This window comes from Nannobrachium achirus, assembly GCF_963921795.1.
Source record: "Nannobrachium achirus genome assembly, chromosome: 4".
In the NCBI taxonomy this organism is placed as follows: domain Eukaryota; kingdom Metazoa; phylum Chordata; class Actinopteri; order Myctophiformes; family Myctophidae; genus Nannobrachium; species Nannobrachium achirus.
Window position 1 is genome coordinate 20258891 of NC_137813.1, and position 21286 is coordinate 20280176.

At 40.5% G+C, this 21286-nt stretch overlaps 2 protein-coding genes and 1 pseudogene across 3 annotated transcripts; all 3 read right to left on the minus strand.

Moving 5' to 3' along the window:
* Positions 1 to 2462: 2462 nt before the first annotated feature.
* On the minus strand, positions 2463 to 7684 carry LOC308282742 (cytochrome P450 2K1-like; the record flags this gene model as incomplete). The annotated part of the gene is made up of 9 exons (XM_080723131.1): positions 2463 to 2650; positions 2797 to 2938; positions 3065 to 3249; positions 3371 to 3512; positions 4625 to 4714; positions 6663 to 6823; positions 6934 to 7083; positions 7171 to 7333; positions 7484 to 7684. The coding sequence occupies 9 exons, from the start codon at positions 7682 to 7684 to the stop codon at positions 2463 to 2465; spliced, it is 1422 nt and encodes a 473-aa protein (XP_080579257.1).
* A 3489-nt stretch (positions 7685 to 11173) lies between these two features.
* On the minus strand, positions 11174 to 13624 carry LOC308284361 (cytochrome P450 2K1-like; the record flags this gene model as incomplete). Its single annotated transcript, XM_080724955.1, has 9 exons — positions 11174 to 11361; positions 11503 to 11644; positions 11771 to 11952; positions 12069 to 12210; positions 12298 to 12477; positions 12603 to 12763; positions 12870 to 13019; positions 13107 to 13269; positions 13424 to 13624. 9 exons carry the CDS (start codon positions 13622 to 13624, stop codon positions 11174 to 11176), a joined length of 1509 nt encoding a protein of 502 aa, XP_080581081.1.
* Positions 13625 to 15854: 2230 nt separating this feature from the next.
* On the minus strand, positions 15855 to 19333 carry LOC308282743 (cytochrome P450 2K1-like; annotated as a pseudogene). The gene is made up of 8 exons: positions 19196 to 19333; positions 18842 to 19004; positions 18593 to 18742; positions 18347 to 18504; positions 17220 to 17277; positions 16905 to 17089; positions 16638 to 16779; positions 15855 to 16058 (listed from the first exon to the last, which is right to left on the minus strand). The product of its transcript is annotated as a cytochrome P450 2K1-like (transcript).
* Positions 19334 to 21286: the final 1953 nt, after the last annotated feature.

Genomic DNA, 21286 nt, shown 5'->3' on the forward strand with positions numbered 1-21286 from the left:
TAAGCCCTGCCCGTCCTCACTCTGGTGCCGGAAGCGTTTTCCCCATTCATTTCACCATAGACATTTCATGAAGTATTTATTTAAACATATTTTAAGCCTCTGACAAAGCCACCCCGGCTTGTGAGGAATCTTGACGATAAACACTATTTTTTGCATGCAACGATTAATTAGAAAGCTGAAAAAAAGGGCAGGGTACAACTTGTACCCTCGGGGCTTAAACTGTGCTATACGTATAGGGTTATAGGGTCAATAGACAAGACAACTTGCAATCAGCAACCAACTACCTGTGTGCTTTGGTTAGCAGTGTCTTTTTAGCAGCAGTCAGTAGTGTCAAATGTGTAAAAGAGGCAGTATTCAGATGTATGTCTATTTCACTGCAAATAGCATTCTTGGGCAAGTTGCTCAGGATTCTTACAGTTTTTTTTTGTTTTTTTTTTCTGAATTTTTTTGTTAGATAGCATCACAGAAACTGCAATCTGTATCTTTTATTTCTACCAGGGACCTGAACCTTGGTCTCTCAAATTAGAGAACACATTTCTATGACTCTTCCAGTTAGTAGAGGACCTGGCTAAGATATGTATGACTTTGGAGAGAATATCTCAACTGTTTTTGGCTAATATGACCCCAAGGAACAACTCCAGAACTGTGAAAAATTCTCGATCCGAGGCAAAATACATGAAAATGACCATGCCCTTTTTAACTTCCAACATGGCTACTAAAAATGTTGTAGAATTGTCAAATGGGTATTCTGGCTACAACCATTCCCACTTCAGAGGACAAAGCTCATATTCTGGATTTTGTCATATCTGCTGACAAAGTGTCCCAGTTCACAAAGAACTCACAGACAAGATGAGGAAAATCAGACTGGCGGACAGGGACACAGGTAAAAGCTCACTTCAGATTAGGGATGCAACCATTGATTATGTTCTTAGTGATTGATATACTTTTTCCAATTAATTTAATAAAGGACAAATGTGAGAAGGCCTATTTTATATATTTATGAATCAATATCAATTATTTGGGTAAACCTTTTGTTCTCTTGAAAATCCCAGTATTTGGGGCAACGATATTGCCGCACCGATATGCACCGATATGCGCTGATTTGAAAACATGCATGTTGTAGCAGTGTCTACTATTTACTATAAGTTATAAGTCTTGAATAAAGTAATTGGTTTAAGAAAGCAGCTGTCTGTACTACTGTGAACCCCCATCTGAAAAATAAATTATTTTGTGTCAGGGACCACAAGGTGTTGTTTTAATGTTACTATATATATTGTACTGTACTGATACTGACAGCTCTGTGACAGATGATTGACTTTGGAGGAGACTTCATCAACAGAATGTAGGCATGTTGCTCATCATCAAAATATCTCAAAATAGCCTTGAATTTACCCACAGTACAACAATTCACAAGAGAAGCAATAATGTACTGTATAACTTAACTCATTATTGTCAGTGTATGCCATTAACTGAATGTATATATTATAAAGAAACACAAGTAAAAGTCTATTGAACCATATTGTCCAGGTGTTTAAGACACATTTCTTGGGTGAGTCAACAATACTGTAGCATTAGTTCCCGCTACAAGTTCATCACACTGTAGTCAAGGCTGTCATTATGATACAGTTAACTCACTTTACTGTAGCTACCACTTTTAATCTGGCATTCCTGTTTTGGGCATGTCATTATGTTCCGTCATGTAGTCAGACGTTGCGTTCGCCCGTATTTCCCCATCTACCTATCTCTGACCTAACCCTAACTGCACTCTGGACTGTGACCATCGAAATGTCCTGGCAACAAGGACGCTGCTCCAACTACAAATCCTAATTCTTCCATTATAGAAGCTCTGTCTAAGGCCAAACACGACCAATACAACTAGTCGCAATTCCTTGCAACAAAACAGTTTCATGGCCAGTCCACACCAATGCAACTCCTTGCAACTGTTATTGGGGATAATGGTTGCAAGGAGTCTTATATTGCAAGGAGTTGCATTGGTGTGGACTGTCCTTAGGGACTTCTCAGAGGTGGCCATTTATAAATAGACACAGCAAGTTGTTGATGAAGACCCCATAATGGTTTATTTGTACACACTTTGTAGTACAAAGTCATATTACTACTAACATGTAACATTCGTTTTAGCAGTATTTTGTGCAAGTGTCGGGGGCAGACACTTATGAATACAAAATTGTTAAAGAACATTTGTTTCAAGAAAAATATTAAGAGAAATTATCAAAATACACATGTCATTGAAAATGATAAACAGTTGGACTTTAACTAAGGCAGCAAAGAGGTTTACTTTGCACTGGCTGAAAATTGAAAATGTCTATACCATTGACAAGAAAATGACGAGATGTCAGAACATGTGGCATGCAAATACAAATTGATCAAAATTAATCAAACATGCAGTTTTAGTTTATGAGCAATGCACAAATGGCACATATGGAAAATATTCAGCAAATTATTTAGGGTCGACTGACAGCACACAGCTGGTGAGGTGAAGGGTTGAGGGTGAAACCTACAGCTGGCGTCAGATCCAGTTCATCCTCTGTTACCCCAGGTGGAGGAGTGAAACGAAAGCGCTGGAGGAGAGAGGTGAGGAAGAGGAAAACCTCCATCCTAGCCAGACTCTCACCTGGACATGCCCTACGACCTGAAACAAGAAGTTGTTGCCAACAGTTAGAGCTGTGCTTGAACTGAGAAAGAAATTACAATATGCCTGGCAAAATATGGCAACATCACTTCAAACGTAAAAATAAAAAAATTAAAAACTGTATAATGATAGCAATGCGATAATACCTGCAGAAAAGGGCATGAAGGCATCTCTCTTGACAAACTGACCCTCTTCATCCAGAAAATGATTGGGGTTAAATGTGTGTGGGCTTTCCCATTCAGTGTCATCATTCAGGACAGAAGTAAGTAGAGGAATCACAGGAGTTCCCTGTTCCCAAAAATAACAGGTCTATTACATAAAGCACCAAAACAAAGACTACTATTTTCAGAGGAACATGCTTTGCAAAAATATGTTGATTTAGAAACAGAAAATAGTATTTTGATATTTATTGACCTTCTTGATGAAATAGCCCTGGAAGGTGACATCTTGGCTAGTGATGTGAGGAATTGACAGAGGAACAATGTTGCCTACTCTCTGGATCTCATGGATAACAGCATCAGTGTAGGGTAAGTTCTTCCTGTCTTCTACAAGCACCTGGCGACTTCCAGTCACCCTGCTAAGCTCTTCTTGAACCTTATCTAGGAAAACATGAAAGGAATAAGAATCAAATTCTTCAATAATCCTACAGTCCCCCATGGAGCTGTACCGTACATCACTTGTGTGCTCAGATCTGTCATCAGGATCAATGCGTTTGTCTACCTTGAATATGGGGGTACTTGGCCATCAACAGAAGACCCCATCTAATTGTATTTCCTGTAGTATCCGTTCCAGCTGCAAACAGGTTGAACACACTCTTGACCAGGTTGTCATCATGATAGTAGGAATCCACGATTCCAGAATCCTAATACCAACAGACATGATAAATGATAGTAATGGAGCATTGATGGGCATAATAGCAGTGTAAATGCTATTCAGACTCCACCTAAACCCTTAGCACTACAGAAAAAATCACACCCGTGTGAAGTGGAGCTGTGTGTGTGTGTGTGTGTGTGTGTGTGTGTGTGTGTGTGTGTGTGTGTGTGTGTGTGTGTGTGTGTGTGTGTGTGTGTGTGTGTGTGTGTGTGTAGATCATGTGTACCGATTTTTGTGACATTTGAAGAAAATATGTAGGAAAAGGAGCAAAAAGTGTGTTTTGGAGAAAATTCAAGATGGCGGAAAATCTATCCTGGCGCAAATGGGCGTGGCCTATATGGGGAGATGCGTCTTGACCCAAGGAATCCAGGGAAAAAAGAATTTTAATTTTCCGATCCACGGTTCAAGAGTTACGGGGCAAAACGTAAAGTGGGCCGTTATAGCGCCACCATGAGGCCGAGTGATGTAATTATTTTTCGATTCATTCTTAAAATCATTATGAATCTCGTCTCCGAGGTTTGAAACTGTAGCTCCTATGGTTTACGAGAGAAAAATACTTGAAAGTGATTTCTTGCATTGTCCCATTATAAGTCAATGGGGACAATTAAGCGTCGTTTTTTGCCGATTACGTCGGCATGGTAAGGCGGATCGGAACGAAAGGTAATAGAACACCATTCCCGGCCGAGCCGCACATTTTGATGTATATATTGCGCGAGTGGCGTAAATGGTGCGGCACTAGTTACGCGCCGAAGTCAGGCTACATACACACAGACACACAGACAGACAGACACACAGACACACACACAGACCCACACAGCCACGTATAGGGAGCCTGTGTTTCACACAGCTCCAAAAAAATCAATGACCATACATGAAGCTAGTTAGCATTTGTTTTTTTAGGTTTTTAGAACTTTGATTATATTGTGTTTTTTTCTAGATAGATATCCATTTGCATTTGTTATATTGCTGTTGATGTACTGACATATTATCTTGTTTATTATTGTGATGTTTTATCTGCTTATTGTAAGTCGCTTTGGATTAAAAGCGTCTGCTAAATGCCTAAACTGTAAACTGTAAACTGTAATTCTACTAAAACTATACCTCCAAACTTTTCTTCCGCACTAGGAAGGAATCTATAAAGCCTCGGAGCATTTGAGGGTTCAGAGTTTCCTTCAGACCACTGATTATCCTCTTTATTGTCTCCACCAGCCGAAGGCTGAAGGAGAGTATGTTTTCCCCTCCGTCCGTCCGTCCGTCCGTGCGTCCGTGCGTGCGTCCGTGCGTGCGTCCTCGCAGTTTGTGAACAGCTAATCTCAGTCACCGTTGGCCCGATCGCTGCCAAACTGAGCACACACACTCCCTGGATGCCAATCTAGAACCTCTGCCCCACATTTTTCAAATCAGCCTCATGGTGGCGCTATAACAGGCCGATTTGTGTGGCCTGGTTGTTACCAGCTAATCTCCGGCGCCGTTGGCCCGATCGCTGCCAAACTGAGCACACACACTCCCTGGATGCTAATTCAGAACCTCTGCCCCACATTTTTAAAATCAGCCTCATGGTGGCGCTATAACAGGCCGATTTGTGTGGCCTGGTGGAGACCTGTGCTCGGAAGAACACTGCTTCTAGTTTCTTCTCTGTTGTCTTCCACATTCTTTATCAGGTTCCTCCAGGTTTGCATCCAAGGGCCCAGCCAAGGAAAAGCATTGTACACCTATAATGTATGTAGCACAATGCACATTGTTATATTTTACAGTGAGGGTTCAACCTTTACCCTAAAATGAGAATTACATTTCACAGGAAAGATGTTGTACAACCAGAGTACTTAAAGGAGTAGTACACCCCCAAAATGACTTTTTTTCTATTGATTAGTCACGCCATGGAGACTAGAGTTCAATAATATTTTTAGTTTTTTGTCGCATTCCTAAGACAAAAAATGTATTCGAGTAAATTTACCCCCATTGATTCCGGATGGGGACCCGTTTCGAAACGGGTCCCCATCCGGAACGAATGGGGGTAAATTTATTGTTATCACATTTTTGTCTTAGGAATGCGACAAAAAACTAAAAATATTATTGAACTCTAGTCTCCATGGCGTGACTAATCAATAGAAAAAAAGTCATTTTGGGGGTGAACTACTCCTTTAAGTTCAAGCCCCCTAGTGGTGTGAGTTGTTACAAGATTTAAAGTCAGGAGACTCCTGACTTGAACTCTTAATCTTATAACAACATGACTCCTGGAGTCATGTCAGGACACAACCAGTTCCGTGGGGTTAGAGTCCCCCTGGTGTTGTTAGTCTCATATCTTTAATTATGTTCGGTTCGGTTTCAATCTTTTTATGTATTTATGTAAATACATTCCCTTTATGAAAAGTACTACATGAATAACTGACTTTTAAGACACAATTACATTATTTTAAATCCTGAATAAAATGTATAATCCATCTTGAATGATGTTAAAGTTAACATGAAAAATATTAATACTGACAGTTATTTCCAATCTTTTGCTCTGTTAACTTTAGTTGGTTGCTAATCATTTATAAAAGTCTAGGCTATAACTTTTAAGGGAACACAATTGATTAACTAAAACAAATACATTTTGATGATAAGTATATTCTTCAAACACATAGATTTATTTTTTCTTTTAATCTTTATCCCACGATTTTTGTAACCCATTTTTTCACTCAGTGCCAATTGCCTAAGCTGTAATCCTGGGCTCTGCTCTCCCTCTGCCACACCTGGGGAGAGCCCCGAACTGAGCTCATGCTTCCTTCAGTGCATGAGGAGTGAGCAGACGCTTCTTCTCACCTGACAAGGGGGAGCTTCCCCAGTTGGACAAAGCGTGTGGAAGGAACACGTTATTCCAACCAGTTCCTTTACCCTCCATCAGGCGCCCCGGCTGGCTAGGGGGAGGCATTATAGAGACCAGGATTACTGCATGTTTTTGTGAGGGTATATCTACCTTGGGGAGAACATGCAAACTCCACACAGAAAGGCCCTTTTACTAACACCACAGCGTCCCCGGCGGAAATCGAACCCAGGACCTTCTAGCTGTGAGGCGACAGCGCTACCGACTGACCGTGCCCCCGCATAGAAAATATTTGTATCTCTTCAAGGAGCTCAAGCAACTGTCCTTCTATACCTGAATGGCAGCTGATCCTGTAAGATGTATGGTTTCATTGTCTCTGTTCACCATTGCTTGGAACACAGGATCAGTGTATTCAAACCTGTCCCCATAGACAATGGCTGATATAACATTGGATGCTGCATAATTCACTGCCTGAGTTGAATCAAAGGCTTTGCCTGTGATAAACAGAGTCCATATTAGGTACAATTAATTAAAACATTTGAAACACAATGAGCGAATTCTAGTGCGGCATTATGCTTTCCACAACAGTAGTTGATTTGGTTACCTTCATGTTTTTCAAGTGTGTCAATCAGGTAATGACATTCCTGTATGATTTTCTCTTCACTCATCTTCTTTCCCATGCCAAAGTCTCTCAGGTTAGTCAAGGCAAAGCGCCTCATCTCTTTCCAGGACTCACCATTGGAAAATATTATACCTGCACAAAAACTTGAGTAACCATTTGGCCAAGGCATTAAACACGTGTAACAACAAACTGAGCTACATAAAACATAAATAACTTTACCATGTCCTTTATTAAAATCATAGAATACAGGAGTGATCTCTCTGTCTCCAAACTCCTCAGCATAGTTGACCAGAGCCTGTTTGACTGTCTTGTATCCTGCCAGGACCACTACTTTCTTCTGTCCAAGGTGGATTGTGAACACTGGTCCATATTTCTTGGACAACTAAAAATAGAACATTTTGAGATGTTTGATATAATGCTATAAAGAGTTTGAGTCTAGCTAAACACAGCACATTTTGAAAACAATAATTGTACAGCAAAGTGTTTTACTGGTCATATAGACTATAGTATTATAATAATAATAATTACTTACATTACAAAGAGTGGTGTATGGTCTACTGAGATCCAGCTGCAGTAAGTTTCCAAGCAGAGGCAGAGGCCTGGGTCCTGGAGGTTCCTTCCTTTGTTCCTGGGTGCTGGAGGAGAAGAGGTAGAGAACAAACAGGAAAACAACAGCTCCCAGCAGAGTGACTGAACTGGGAGACTGGGAAAGATGATCTTCTAAAAGTGACATTGTACGAACAAACTCTCAACTTTGGTCCCTAAACTGACCAGGTTTGTAGCTTATCAGACTGTAATGTCAACAGACAAGACAAGACGACTCACAGAGAAGACAAGACGACTCACAGTCAGCAAACATTTTGACCTACGTATGTGTTTTGGGTGAGAGGAATGTAGGAGTGGCCCTATCAACATCAACATGAAACAACATGAGCAAGGAAATGACACAAAAACCTTGTTTGAACTTTTCCCCTCATGTCCCTACATCACAGCATGCATTCTGTCTGCCTAAGTGTGTAGTAATCTGTCCTGTCTGTACATTTCTCGTACATTTCTCTTGCCTCACATTTTAGCAATAAACACCCCACAAAAAATATTATTTAGCATCCAGCATTTAAAGGAGCTATAGTCAACTTTTTCTTGAAAAACCGCTAAACCGCTGAAAAACCGCTAAAATAAAAAATAATGTTTCGAAAATATTTTATAAAAAAATAAGCTTCATATTTAGTTATAAATTAGCTATAGGAATATAGAAATATACAGATCTACAGAGATATCTAGATAGATTCAGATACCGAGACTCATAGAAGAATATTGAATAGATGCATTATAGAAGTGCATCATCAGAGCCTACCTTTATACAGTAATTATAAGGGTTCAATGGTGCCGGCCATGGGCTCTCCGGCTAGTTATATATTATCATCAGATTCTAGTGAGATACTATTTACCAGCGACCTCACCTTACCTTACCTTAAATACAGTCCACCTACCTTTATTACTTTTACCACATTTCATCTTATTACCTTTCAATATGTGTTCCTATTCAAAAATTACCACAAAAAGCGTAAAATAATGATAAAATAATCATTTTGGCCATTGTCAGACCGACACTTTGTTTACATTCTAGTCTATAGACTAGGATGTAAACAAAGTGTCGGCCCTACAATGAAAAAGTTGACTATAGCTCCTTTAAGCAGTGCAAAGATGATCATCTTCAACTTGATCTAAAGTTAAGGGAAAACAGGGTTGAAAGGCTGATTTCTTTCGACAGTGTGTGTGTGTGTGTGTGTGTGTGTGTGTGTGTGTGTGTGTGTGTGTGTGTGTGTGTGTGTGTGTGTGTGTGCGCGCGCAGAGAGAGCAGAGAGGGAGGAGGAGGGCGAGGGGGGAGGTTTGGCAGGGGGTGGCTGAGTCATACAGCATACTTTACCATCAACCTATATTATTGTATTTACTATAAGACACCTCAGAGCGTCCTCAGGGCGCATGTCGTGCCAATTCTTGGCCATCCGGCCAGTGATCTATATCAGACCAGTTACCCATATATGGAGACCCTTGGTACCCATACAGTATATGGAGATCCATGTACTGAATATGGAGATATATGCTGTGAGAGCCCAAAAATGCTTACTCAGTTATTCGTTGTGTGAAAGTCCTATGATGTCTATGACATCTGACATCATACCCTGTTATGCCCATACATGGAGATCCCTGTCTGTAGAAGCAGCCACACAGATATGGGCTGTCTTGGCCATCTGTCTTGGCCATCTATGGATTATGTTAGTGTGGTATGTGGCCTATGTGGCCTCCATATATGCGCATCCCCATATGCAGTCCTGTTAATATTGTTGACATCAGGGAACTCCATGTATGGGCATAAAAGTGATTCTGTTAGGGTGACATCACAGTGAAGCTAGAGCGTGATGTCAGAGCGGCAAGCCCATAGACCGTAAAAAAGTGTACACGTCCTCAATTTGCATTTGCTATTAGGATGTTTGGGTTTATGAAAAATACATTACTTTACCTTCTTTACTGTATATGGGTAGATTTTGACCTGTAACACCACAGATGTCACTATTAATATTAACAATTTTAAAGTTAAAAAAACAAGTAATTTCTTTTTTGAAGTGTGTATTAGTCTATTATAGCCAAATTACATTATTCATTGTCTTCATTATAGGAAATGTAATGAGTGATTGTGAATATTATTTGAAAATGAGCTATATTATAAGATGAAACACTAACCCAAAATAAGTTTAAATAGTGTTTACTTGGCTATGATTGCATAACAAGTCAGCTATGAAGTGGGGTTTGGAAGAAAACAAAATGAAAATGATCACAGGATAAAATCTGACCCACTAACCAAAAGTGTCAGCAGATTTCTGACACAATGCAAGGGTCAATACAATCCAACCAAAAACAGTGGGGTTTGTGGTTCATCTACTACCTGCTCTTCTATTGATAAATGTATAACCTCTGGCAGTGCTTAATTTTTCCTGGTCCCGGATCCAATCAAATAGGTGCCGGATCCACCGGATCCAATCAAATAGGTGCCGGATCCACCGGATCCAATCAAATAGGTGCCGGATCCAATAGGTGCCGGATCCAATCAAATAGGTGCCGGATCCAATCAAAGAGGTGGGGAAACATGTTCCCCCTTGTTCCCCCACAAATGAATCACTGACCTGTGGTCAGGTAGGACTGGTTGACAAGTGATTTTACATGCAATTATTCCTCTGCCCAAAGAGGCTTTCACTTAGTACCTCAACAGCAGAATTTCAGCCATCATGCGGAGGAACTGGTTTCATGTTCCACTTCCAGGAAAAAAAGGGCAGGGTACAACTTGTACCCTTGGGGCTTAAACTATAGGGTCAATAGACAAGACAACTTGCAATCAGCAACCAACTACCTGTGTGCTTTGGTTGAGAGTGTGGGAGTGGCCTAATCAATAATAACAGCAGTAGGCTGGGAAAATACTTTGGGAAAAGACACACAGCACATTGTGCTCACTGCTCACACAAACAAAAAATAATAATATAAGAGAAATGTCAAGGATCTAGAAGGTGGTTTATTTTCCCTTACTAATACAATCAGAACACAAGATGCTAAAATAAGAAAAAATACTGAATGAGATGAGAGTATTGATAAATATTTTACAAGGCAAAGAGCAGTGTCTTTTTAGCCGCACTTGCAACAAAACAGTTTTATGGCCAGTCCACACCAATGCAACTCTTTGCAACTGCCATTGGGGATAATCGTTGCAAGGAGTCTTATATTGCAAGGAGTTGCATTGATGTGGACTGTCCTTAGGGACTTCTCAGAGGTGGCCATTTATAAATAGACACAGCAAGTTGTTGATGAAGACCCCATAATGGTTTATTTGTACAAAGTCATATTTAGCAGTATTTTGTGCAAGTGTCGGGGGCAGACACTTATGAATACAAATTGGTTCAAGAACATTTGTTTCAAGAAAAGTATAAAGAGAAATTATCAAAATACACATGTCATTGAAAATGATAAACAGTTGGACTTTAACTAAGGCAGTAAAAAAAGGTTTACTTTGCTCTGGCTGAAAATTGAAAATGTCTATACCATTGACAAGAACATGACGAGATGTCAGAACATGAGGCATGCAAATACGAATTGATCAAAATTAATCAAACATGCAGTTTTAGTTTATGAGCAATGCACAAATGGCACATATGGAAAATATTCTGCAAATTATTTAGAGTCGACTGACAGCACACAGCTGGTGAGGTGAAGGGCTGAGGGTGAGACCTACAGCTGGCGTCAGATCCAGTTCATCCTCTGTTACCCCAGGTGGAGGAGTGAAACGAAAGCGCTGGAGGAGAGAGGTGAGGAAGAGGAAAACCTCCATCCTAGCCAGACTCTCACCTGGACATGCCCTACGACCTGAAACAAGAAGTTGTTGCAACAGAGCTGTGCTTGAACTGAGAAAGAAATTACAATATGCCTGGCAAAATATGGCAACATCACTTCAAACGTAAAAATAAAACATTTAAAAACAGCATAATGATAGCAATGCAATAATACCTGCAGAAAAGGGCATGAAGGCATCCCTCTTGACAAACTGACCCTCTTCATCCAGAAAATGATTGGGGTTAAATGTGTGTGGGCTTTCCCATTCAGTCTCATCATTCAGGACAGAATAAAGTAGAGGAATTACAGGAGTTCCCTGTTCCCAGAAATAACAGGTATATTACATAAAGCACCAAAACAAAGACTACTATTTTCAGAGGAACATGCTTTGCAAAAATATGTTGATTTAGAAACAGAAAATATTATTTTGATATTTATTGACCTTCTTGATGAAATAGCCCTGGAAGGTGACATCTTGGCTAGTGACGCGAATTGACAGAGGAACAATGTTGGCTAATCTCTGGATCTCATGGATAACAGCATCAGTGTAGGGTAAGTTCTTCCTGTCTTCTACAAGCACCTGGCGACTTCCAGTCACCCTGCTAAGCTCTTCCTGAACCTTATCTGTGAAAACATGAAAGGAATAAATATCGAATTCTTCAATAATCCTACAGTCCCCCATGGAGCTATACATCACTTGTGTGCTCAGATCTGTCATCAGGATCAATGCGTTTGTCTACCTTGAATATGGGGATACTTGGCCATCAACAGAAGACCCCATCTAATTGTATTTGCCGTAGTATCAGTTCCAGCTGCAAACAGGTTGTACACACTGTTGACCAGGTTGTCATCATGATAGTAGGAATCCATGATTCCAGAATCCTAATACCAACAGACATGATAAATGATAGTGATGGAGCATTGATGGGCATAATAGCAATGTAAACTGTAAAGCTACTAAAACTATACCTCCAAACTTTTCTTCCGCACCAGGAAGGAATCTATAAAGCCTCGGAGCATTTGAGGGTTCAGAGTTTCCTTCAGACCACTGATTATCCTCTTTATTTCTTCTGTGGTGTCTTCCACATTCTTTATCAGGCTCCTCCAGGTTTGCATCCAAGGGCCCAGCCAAGGAAAAGCATTGTACACCTGTAAGAGCCGAATCATGAAAACATGTTTAGTTATTTTTGTGACCATGGGGTGGCGCTATGCACTATAAAACATAGAAAATATTTGTATCTCTTCAAGGAGCTCAAGCAACTGTCCTTCTATACCTGAATGGCAGCTGATCCTGTAAGATGTATGGTTTCATTGTCTCTGTTCACCATTGCTTGGAACACAGGATCAGTGTATTCAAACCTGTCCCCATAGACAATGGCTGATATAACATTGGATGCTGCATAATTCACTGCCTGGGTTGAATCAAAGGCTTTGCCTGTGACAAACAGAGTCCATATTACAATTAATTAAAACATTTGAAACACAATGAGCGAATTCTAGCGCGGCATTATGCTTTCCACAACAGTAGTTGATTTGGTTACCTTCATGTTTTTCAAATGTGTCAATCAGGTAATGACATTCCTGTATGATTTTCTCTTCACTCATCTTCTTTCCCATGCCAAAGTCTCTCAGGTTAGTCAAGGCAAAGCGCCTCATCTCTTTCCAGGACTCACCATTGGAAAATAGTATACCTGCACACAAACTTGAGTAACAATTTGGCCAAGGCATTAAACACGTGTAACAACAAACTGAGCTACATAAAACATAAATAATTTTACCATGTCCTTTATTAAAATCATAGAATATAGGACTGATCTCTCTGTCTCCAAACTCCTCAGCATAGTTGACCAGAGCCTGTTTGACTGTCTTGTATCCTGCCAGGACCACTACTTTCTTATGTCCATTGTGGAGTGTGAACACTGGTCCATATTTCTTGGACAACTAATGATAGACAAAATGTGAGATGTTTGATATAATGCTATATTAGAGTTTGAGTCTAGCTAAATACAGCACATTTTGAAAACAATAATTGTACAGCAAAGTGTTTTACTGGTCATATACATACTACAGTTTTATAATAATAATAATTACTTACATCACAAAGATTGGTGTATGGTCTACTGAGATCCACCTGCAGTAAGTTTCCAAGCACAGGCAGAGGCCTGGGTCCTGGAGGTTCCTTCCTTTGTTCCTGGGTGCTGGAGGAGAAGAGGTAGAGAACAAACAGGAAAACAACAGCTCCCAGCAGAGTGACTGAACTGGGAGACTGGAAAAGATGATCTTCTAAAAGTGACATTGTACGAACAAACTCTCAACTTGGGTCCCTAAACTGACCAGGTTTGTAGCTTATCGGACTGTAATGTCAACAGACAAGACAAGACGACTCACAGACAATACAAGACGACTCACAATCAGGAAATATTTTGACCTACTTATGTGTTTTGGGTGAGAGGAATGTAGTATAGGTGTGGCCCTATCAACATTAAACAACAACATGAAACAACATGAGCATGAGCAACATGAGCAAGAAAATGACACAAAAACCTTGTTTGAACTTTTCCCCTCATGTCCCTACATCACAGCATGCATTCTGTCTGTCTAAGTGTGTAGTAATCTGTCCTGTTTGTACATTTCTCTTGCCTTACATTTTAGCAATAAACACTCCACAAAAATATTATTTAGCATCCAGCATTTAAGCAGTGCAAAGATGAAACAGGGTTGAAAGGCTGATTTATTTCAACAGTGTGTCTGTCTGTGTGTGTGTGTGTGTGTGTGTGTGTGTGTGTGTGTGTGTGTGTGTGTGTGCGTGCGTGCGTGCGTGCGTGCGTGCGTGCGTGCGTGCGTGCGTGCGTGCGTGCGTGCGTGCGCGTGCACAACGAAAGAGCAGAGAGCGAGGAGGAGGGGGAGGGGGGAGGTTTGGCTGGGGGAGGCTGAGTCTCATACACCATACTTTACCATTACCATCATCAACCTATATTATTGCATTTACTAGTAAGACGCCTCAGGACGAGGTTGCAGGGTCATCTGGCCAGTGATGTATATCAGACCAGTTACCCATAGATGGAGTCCCTTGGTACCCATACAGTATGGAGATCCATGTACTGTATATGGAGATATGCTGTGAGAGCCCAAACATGCTTTCTCAATTATTCGTTATGTGAAAGTCCTATGATGTCTATGACATCTGATCAGACATCATACCCTGTTATGCCCATATATGGAAATCCCTGTCTGTAGAACCAGCCACACAGATATGGGCTGTCTTGGCCATATATGGATTCTGTTAGTGTGGTATGTGGCCTATGTGGCTTCCATATATGGGCATTCCCATTTGCAGTCTTGTTAGATATGGGCTTAATATTGATGACACAAGGGAACTCCATAAATGGGGGACTGCCCATAAGTCTGAGGGTTCATTAGTCCGAAATTACCGTAGTTAGGGTTAGGGTTAGGCATAATATTCTTAACAAATTCGGACTAATGAACCTTCGGACCAATGCCATGGCACCCATATATGGGCATAAAAGGGATTCTCTTAGTGTGACATCACAATGAAGCTAGAGCATGATGTCAGAGCAGCAAACCCATAGACCATAAAAAAGTATACGCGTCTAGCCGTCTACACGTCCAGACAGACGGACACAGACAAGCTGTGTCGTTTCTCAACTGAGATCTTCGGCCCAATTTTTTATTTACTGGTCTCCCACCCTTAAAAAGTTGTTCCAGCACTCCTGCTTGTAAGTAGGCTTATCTGTTTTCATTGACAGTGCATTGTATTGCAAAGGAAAAGAAGGCAGAAAATATACATATTGATTTGGAAACTGATATCCAACACACTCCATTTTCTTTTTGTGTCTTACTCCATGCAGGGCATGGAGTGTGGATATGTGCAGAGACAAATAAATAGTAATAAAAAGTGAATGCATTATAGCTCAATTCCTTCCCCCCAAATTGTCAGTAGTCGTGAGAGAGAGACACTTGTCCTCAATTTGCATTTGCTATTAGGATGTTTGGGTTTAAGAAAAATAAATTACTTTACCTTCTTTACTGTATATGGGTACATTTTGACCTGTAACACTAACACTAACTTTGACCTGTAACAATTTTAAAGTTAAAAAACAAGTAATTTATTTTTAGAAGTGTGTTCTAGTATTAGTCTATTATTATAGCCAAATAACATTATTCATTAGTGTGGTTGCCCAGCAGGAGGGCAACCAGACTATATCACGTTCCATTCCCGAGTTGCTTGAGTAAAGGTTTGTTCCAAGTGTTATTATACTGTCTGAATACTGAGACAAACTGTAGTTTTCTTCTCATTCCATTATTTCCTATACCTTTCTGTCAGCCTTTGATCGTAGCATGGTAGGCCTACTGTAAATTACACCAATAACAATACTCTACATGGGTGATGGTGATGATGACCATTGGTTCAAGTCCCTTTACCTCCACTATCCATTATGAGGACCTTATCAGCAAAGTTCTTTTTTATGAGCAATGCAACACATTACGTAAATATTCTGCAAGAACTATCCTTCTAAATTATTTAGTCGACTGACAGCACACAGCTGGTGAGGTGAAGGGGTTGAGGGTGAAACTACAGCTGGCGTCAGATCCAGTTCATCCTCTGTTACCCCAGGTGGAGGAGTGAAACGAAAGTGCTGGAGGAGAGAGGTGAGGAAGAGGAAAACCTCCATCCAAGCCAGAGTTGTTGCCAACAGTTAAGAGCTGTGCTTGAAGCCTTGAACTGAGAAACTAGAAAAACGTGTTCCTCAGAATGCAGATAGGCTATGCCAGGGCTGTGTCAGTCATGGGATGTAGACACGAGGAAGCCGCAGGGGGAAAATACAGATGCACAAAAGACGGTGCAACTTTCTGCGTGCGTGCGTGCTTGTCATGGGCACGAGTAAAAGCACTTTTCAAACATGCAGGAAAATCTCGATAGTCCGACGTCCCATTAGTAAGCCATTCAGGGTTAGGGTTAGGTTTAGGGTTAGCGTTAGTTAGGTATAGTTTTACTGAGGTTAGGGTTAGGATTTATAATGAGCTGGTGATGGTTAAAAAGGCAAATTAATGCTCTGATGCCTTTAAAAGTTGTAGTTGCACTAAATGGCCACCAGATAGCAGCCTCATAAAATAAAGGTTAAAAGTTCAAATATGATTAATTAAAACCATGAATGTGATGTGGTATGAGTGGACTGTGCTGGGTTAGGCTAACCCTAACCCTAGCAGAGATACAGGTAATTATAATATGCCTGGCAAAATACTACAACATCCACACTCAATAGTGAAAAATAGGCCTACTCATTTACCTGCAGAAAAGGGCATGAAGGCATCCCTCTTGACAAACTGGCCCTCTTCATCCAGAAAATGATTGGGGTTAAATGTGTGTGGGCTTTCCCATTCAGTCTCATCATTCAGGACAGAAGTAAGTAGAGGAGTCACAGGAGTTCCCTGCTGTTCCCAAAAATAACAGGTCTGTTACATAAACCCCAAAACTATGACCACTGTTTCGTGTTTTCAGAGGAACATGGCAAGCACAAATATATTTATTTAGAAATTTAAATTATATTTTAAACCTTCTTGATATAATATCCCTGGAAGGTGACATCTTGGCTAGTGATGTGAGGAATTGACAGAGGAACAATGTTTGCTACTCTCTGGATCTCATGGATAACAGCATCAGTGTAGGGTAAGTTCTTCCTGTCTTCTACAAGCACCTGACGACTTCCAGTCACCCTGCTAAGCTCTTCCTGAACCTCATCTGGGAAAACATGATTGAAAGGAATAAGCATTATACACTAATCATACTGTTTTATAAGCACTTTAAAATAGAATTTAATCATTGTATTTGTCGGCTCATATCTGTCATCAGATTTAACGCGATTGTCTACCTTGAATATGGGGGTACTTGGCCATCACTAATTGAATTTCCTGAAGTATCAGTTCCAGCTACAAACAGGTCCTTCACACTGTTGAGCAGGTTGTCCTCATGATAATGTGAATCCATGATTCCAGAGTCCTAATATAAACAGACAGGTGGCAAAGTAAACATTATTGTAATGGAGCGTAGATTCATGGGTATAATAGTAGCGTAGAATTACAACTAGAATTAATCTTTTACCTCCAAACTTTTCTTCAGCACCAGGAATGAATCTATAAAGCCTCTGAGCATTTGAGGGTTCAGAGTTTCCTTCAGACCACTAATTATTCTTCTTGTGTCCTCTTTGTTGCTTTCAATGTTCTTCACCAGGATCCTCCAGCTTTTCATCCAAGGGCCAAGCCAGGGAAAGGCATTATACACCTACAATGCAAGGCAGATTTTTGAAAAACACATTTTTGGACACTGCTTTTGCCCTAAAATCACGCAAAGTCGGTACACAGTATCTCTAAGGTCATCTCATCAACATGGATCTGTCCCATTTCCCATATTCCCTCCTATCAAATATCCACTAGGCCTGATAGCTGTTGTTTTGGTACAGCCTATCTTGTTATGGTTCAGCTCGTCCTTGAAGCAGCAACAGTTTAACTGTGATAATTGTGCCTCCAGGCAGAACTACCGTACCACTGACATGTGTTATTGTACTTCTCCCCATGATATCATGTACATAAAGCATAACCATCACCTCCTAGAATATTGTCTGGTCTCCTAATTGCCTCATCGATTAATGATTGATCCACAAGCGCTCTTGGGGCGGTGACTAGCGATCAGCCTCACCCCTTCCCAATTACGGTTGTTTTTCTCACCTGTACTGGTGTGTGTGTGTGTGTGTGTGTGTGTGTGTGTGTGTGTGTGTGTGTGTGTGTGTGCGCTCTCCACCTAAATACATTTACATGAAAATCATTAATTGTACAGACTATTACGTTTCATGTTTAGTTCAGAGTTTAGATCAGAGTTTATTGTCTTGAGGATAACCTTCATCTGATTAATCCTCATCTGATTAAAACTAAAACAATTATGGTATTTCTTCAAAAGCAATTTACCTATTCAAGGAGTTCAAGCAACTATGTCCTTCTATACCTGAATGGCAGCGGATCCTGTATGTACAGCTTCATTGTTTCTGTTCACCATTGCTTGGAACACTGGATCAGTGTATTCAAACCTGTCCCCATAGACAATGGCTGATATAACATTGGATGCTGCAAAATTCACTGCCTGGGTTGAATCAAAGGCTTTGCCTGTGACAAACAGTCCATATTAAAAAAAGTCAGAAAACTAATACAAAATGTGGCATTATGATTTCCACAACGGTACAGATTTGGTTACCTTCATGTTTTTCAAGTGTGTCAATGAGGTAATGACATTCCTGAATGATTTTCTCTTCACTCATCTTCTTTCCCATGCCAAAGTCTCTCAGGTTAGTCAAGGCAAAGCGCCTCATCTCTTTCCAGGACTCGCCATTGGACAAAATTATGCCTAAGTACACACAAAAACAGAAGCATTTTTAACCTGGTCCAAGGCATACAATCAGATGTGACAAATGAACTGAGCTACACAAAACATACAGAACTTTACCATGTCCTTTACTCCAGTCATAGAATACAGGAGTGATCTCTCTGTCTCCAAACTCCTCAGCATAGTTGACCAGAGCCTGTTTCACTGTCTTGTATCCTGCCAGGACCACTACTTTCTTATGTCCAAGGTGGATTGTGAACACTGGTCCAAATTTCTTGGAGAGCTAAAAGAGATAAAATAAAAGATGTGCAAAATGATGCTCTACCTAAAGTCTAACTTGATAATGTTCACTTACAGTTAATATTTCCCTTACGCAGATGTTTTTGCTTGTCACATACAGTATGAAACAAAGCAACACATACAGTAAACATGAGTAACAAAATTAGTTAATAGTTACTAAGTAAAATATCTTACATTACAAAGGGTGGTGTATGGTCTGCCAAGATCCAGCTGCAGTAAGTTTCCAAGCAGAGGCAGAGGCCTGGGTCCTGGAGGTTCCTTCCTTTGTTCCTGGGTGCTGGAGGAGAGGGGGGTCTCTCTCCATTCCGACATGTCGCCACTCCGAAATTGACTTCTAATTGTCGGAGTGGCGACACTCCCATAGGTAAAGAGACATTGTTCCCAACAAACTCTCAACATGCGTTCCTGAAGTGAGTTGGCAAAACGTGTTTCCCCTTCCCTCAAGGCCTCAACACAAGTAACTCCCTTTGTTTGTGGCTTCTCACACTGGTGCATTAAGCCTAAGCCACACATGCAGCTGGAGGTAATAACTTAATTTTGGGTGCGTTTCATTTTGGAGTACTGGAAGAGAGCTGTCCATGCTGACACGCTGCAATTATCATGTATTCCAATACACAGTCCTATCCATGCCCTGAGGCTGATCTCCACGGCAAAAAGGTACTCTGCACTGCGTGTGTACTCACCCAATAATTAATTACTAATGCTGCATTCACACTGCAGATATATAGTTGAACGTTTTGCTTGCTTGGTCAATGTTATCTCAATGGAAACCAGCTTTAAAGATACAGGACATACACAGAACAAAGCTTTGAAAGCTTTAAAGCTGGTTTCCATTGAGATTACATTGACCAAGCAAGCAAAACGTTCAACTATATATCTGTAGTGTGAATGAGGCATTAGACTTGGAGTCAGATATTGTCCTCTGTTTCATATCCATTTGAAAGTTCTGACAGAAAACATGCTTTTTGTAAAATATCTCCACTTTTCCATGGGCTGCACACAGACATCATTCTCTCTGGGCGACGAGGACGGACCTGAAATGACTGCTGGACTGAACATATGAAAACTTCCCTTGGGAACAGTCTAGAAGCACATATGTATGGGGCACACATCTGACAGGTGCTTTGCAATTAGTGTGGGGGTAATTCATTAATCACACCACCTGCCAATTGTGTGCCCCAGCCCCCATACTGTATGTGCTTCCCAAAAGAGGTTTAGTCCTGCACTCATTCCGGGCCCATCGCCTGTAGTGAACGTTGTCTGTGTGCAGCTCGTGGAATAGTGGAGGTATTTTACTAAACGCATGTTTTCTGCCAGAATTTTCAAATGGATATAAAACTAGAGGGCAATATCTGACTCCAAGTCTAAGGAATTCATTATTGGGTGAGTACACAAGTAGTGCTGAGGACATTTTGTGCTGTACTGTAGATCAGTCGACGATGAACCGATGTATTTTGGAATACATTTATGTATGTAAGATCACAGACATTCTAGGGCTAACAGCAATGAAACACACCAACAATTATTAGTTGTAGGTGTGCATAGCAGCACTATGTAACTTTCCTCTTCTACCCTTGATTTGAACCTGGTTTCCTGCTGAACGTTTTACCATTGAGCTAATAGACCTGGCACGCTTGATCCAGATAAATTGAATCTTGACCAACAGATCCTGTGTCTAGGTGAGACATGACCTTTGACACAATATAGATATCTCAATAGAAGCGAAGGGAGACAAAATACAATTAATTCCTGAGTTGCTTGAGTGAATGTTTGTTATACTGTCTGAATACTGAGACAAACTGTAGTTTTCTTCTTGTATTAACATTCTATTAATTCCCACACTTTTCAATTACACCAGTTATGGTTAGTGATGGTGATGACTGTTGGTGCAAGACCCTTTACTTACACTATCCATTATGAGGACTGTATCAGCAAAGTTATTTTATGATTTTTTATGAGCAAAGCAGCAACACATGGAAAATGTTCTGCAAGAACTATGCTTTTATTTAGAGTCAACTGACAGCTAGGGATAGAGCTTGTTACATTTTTATTGATAATGAGCACCTTTGCTTGAGCCAGGCTTTATAGAGCCCACTATTAAGCGTTTTCTGAATATTTTGTGGAAAGATATGAGATGACAAATTCTGAACAGAACTGGAATCTTTTTTTATTGGCCAGTTGTTGTGACTGTGAGTTATGTGGCTGACCACCATCTATGAAGATAACAATTGACAAAAGTAACATATATCATTAAAACAATCATTC